The 1,266-nt window shown below is 37.4% G+C and overlaps 1 protein-coding gene across 1 annotated transcript in view; it reads left to right on the forward strand.

Moving 5' to 3' along the window:
• The window catches only part of LOC107835281 (gastrula zinc finger protein XlCGF71.1-like), a gene marked incomplete at its 5' end in the record, with an annotated part of 1,607 nt that extends 962 nt beyond the window's left edge, over positions 1 to 645 (forward strand). Inside the window, one exon of the mRNA XM_016667622.1 lies at positions 639 to 645. Coding sequence (XP_016523108.1) covers positions 639 to 645 — 7 coding nt within the window. The remainder of the gene's footprint in view (positions 1 to 638) is intronic.
• Between the last annotated feature and the right edge of the window lie 621 nt (positions 646 to 1,266).

The raw sequence follows: 1,266 nt of genomic DNA on the forward strand, positions 1-1,266 counted from the left end.
TAACATTTATATCAATAATAAAAACAAGCATGCAAATAAATTGGTATAAAAGCATGTCTTATTCATGCAGTTTTATCTACAGTCTTGTATACGCCACTTTGGAGTAGGGTCCATTTCCCCACTGTTTGTCATCACAAAATCCTTTCAATCAAAGATTGTTTTTCTTTTTTTTTTTTTTAATATTCAGATTCTCTCCACAATCCTGCTCTAATCATCTGCCTTTAACCATCTTTTTGTTACTGCCTGTTTGCTCACTGTCATGATTACCTTTGTCAGAAACATATATTCTTTCCTCACCATTGTTATATGACAAGTATTTGGGATTACATAGCCTTGAATATTAATCAATGTTGATTCAACTTGTTCCCAATATTCAGATATTTTTGTTCAGCTCCAAAAGAAATGTGAACACTTCTACTTCTCCACATAATCTACCAACATTCTTGTAAAGTGGAAGTCTGTTTATGCTAAAGGGTAATAGTCCCTATGCCAGAGTGAACCGCTAACATTCACTAAGCTAGCCCTCACAATGCGCAGAGTGTCATATATCATAAAATACATCTACTTAGAGTACTCTTCAATAGGCTAGTTTTTCCTTTCACTCAACTTTTTTGATAAAGCCTTCTAATTTTCCCTAGCTTTTAAGCCAGAGTCAACAAAATTACTTAAATAAATTGCTTCAAAGAAAGCCATCCGTGTGTGACAGACTGGACTGGAGACGCAGCAGTGATGCCCTCAGTAAGAAGGAACAGAGCAAATTGTACTTCTTGAGGAAGCTAAGATCCTTTCAAGGTTTGTTGCAAGATGCTGCAGGTCTTTAAGTCTTTTGTTGAGAACGTTATCTCTTCTGCCGTCATCTGTTGGGGAGCCAGGAACCTAAAAAGGCTCGACAACCTGATCAGGAAGGTTAGTTGTGTTCTGGGGACGACAGTGGAACCTCTGGGGATGATGATGATGATGATGGTGATGATGATGATGATGATGATGATGATGATGATGATGATGATGATGATGATGATGATGCAAAGGATTCTTCATAAAATCAATAAGATTATGGACAACCCTGACCATCCTCTTCATGAGACTGTTTTGGGACAACAGAGTGTCTTCAGTCAGAGGATTTGTCAGATTTTCTGTAATACAGACTGCTACAAGAGACCTTTCCTGCCAACAGCCAGCACCACAAGAACTGTCTGAAGTATCTGAATTAATATGAGTTGCAACAACATTTAATTTCCCATTTTGGGATCTGTAAAGTCATTTTTT

This window comes from Poecilia formosa, unplaced genomic scaffold (assembly GCF_000485575.1).
Source record: "Poecilia formosa unplaced genomic scaffold, Poecilia_formosa-5.1.2 Scaffold1416, whole genome shotgun sequence".
NCBI lineage: Eukaryota > Metazoa > Chordata > Actinopteri > Cyprinodontiformes > Poeciliidae > Poecilia > Poecilia formosa.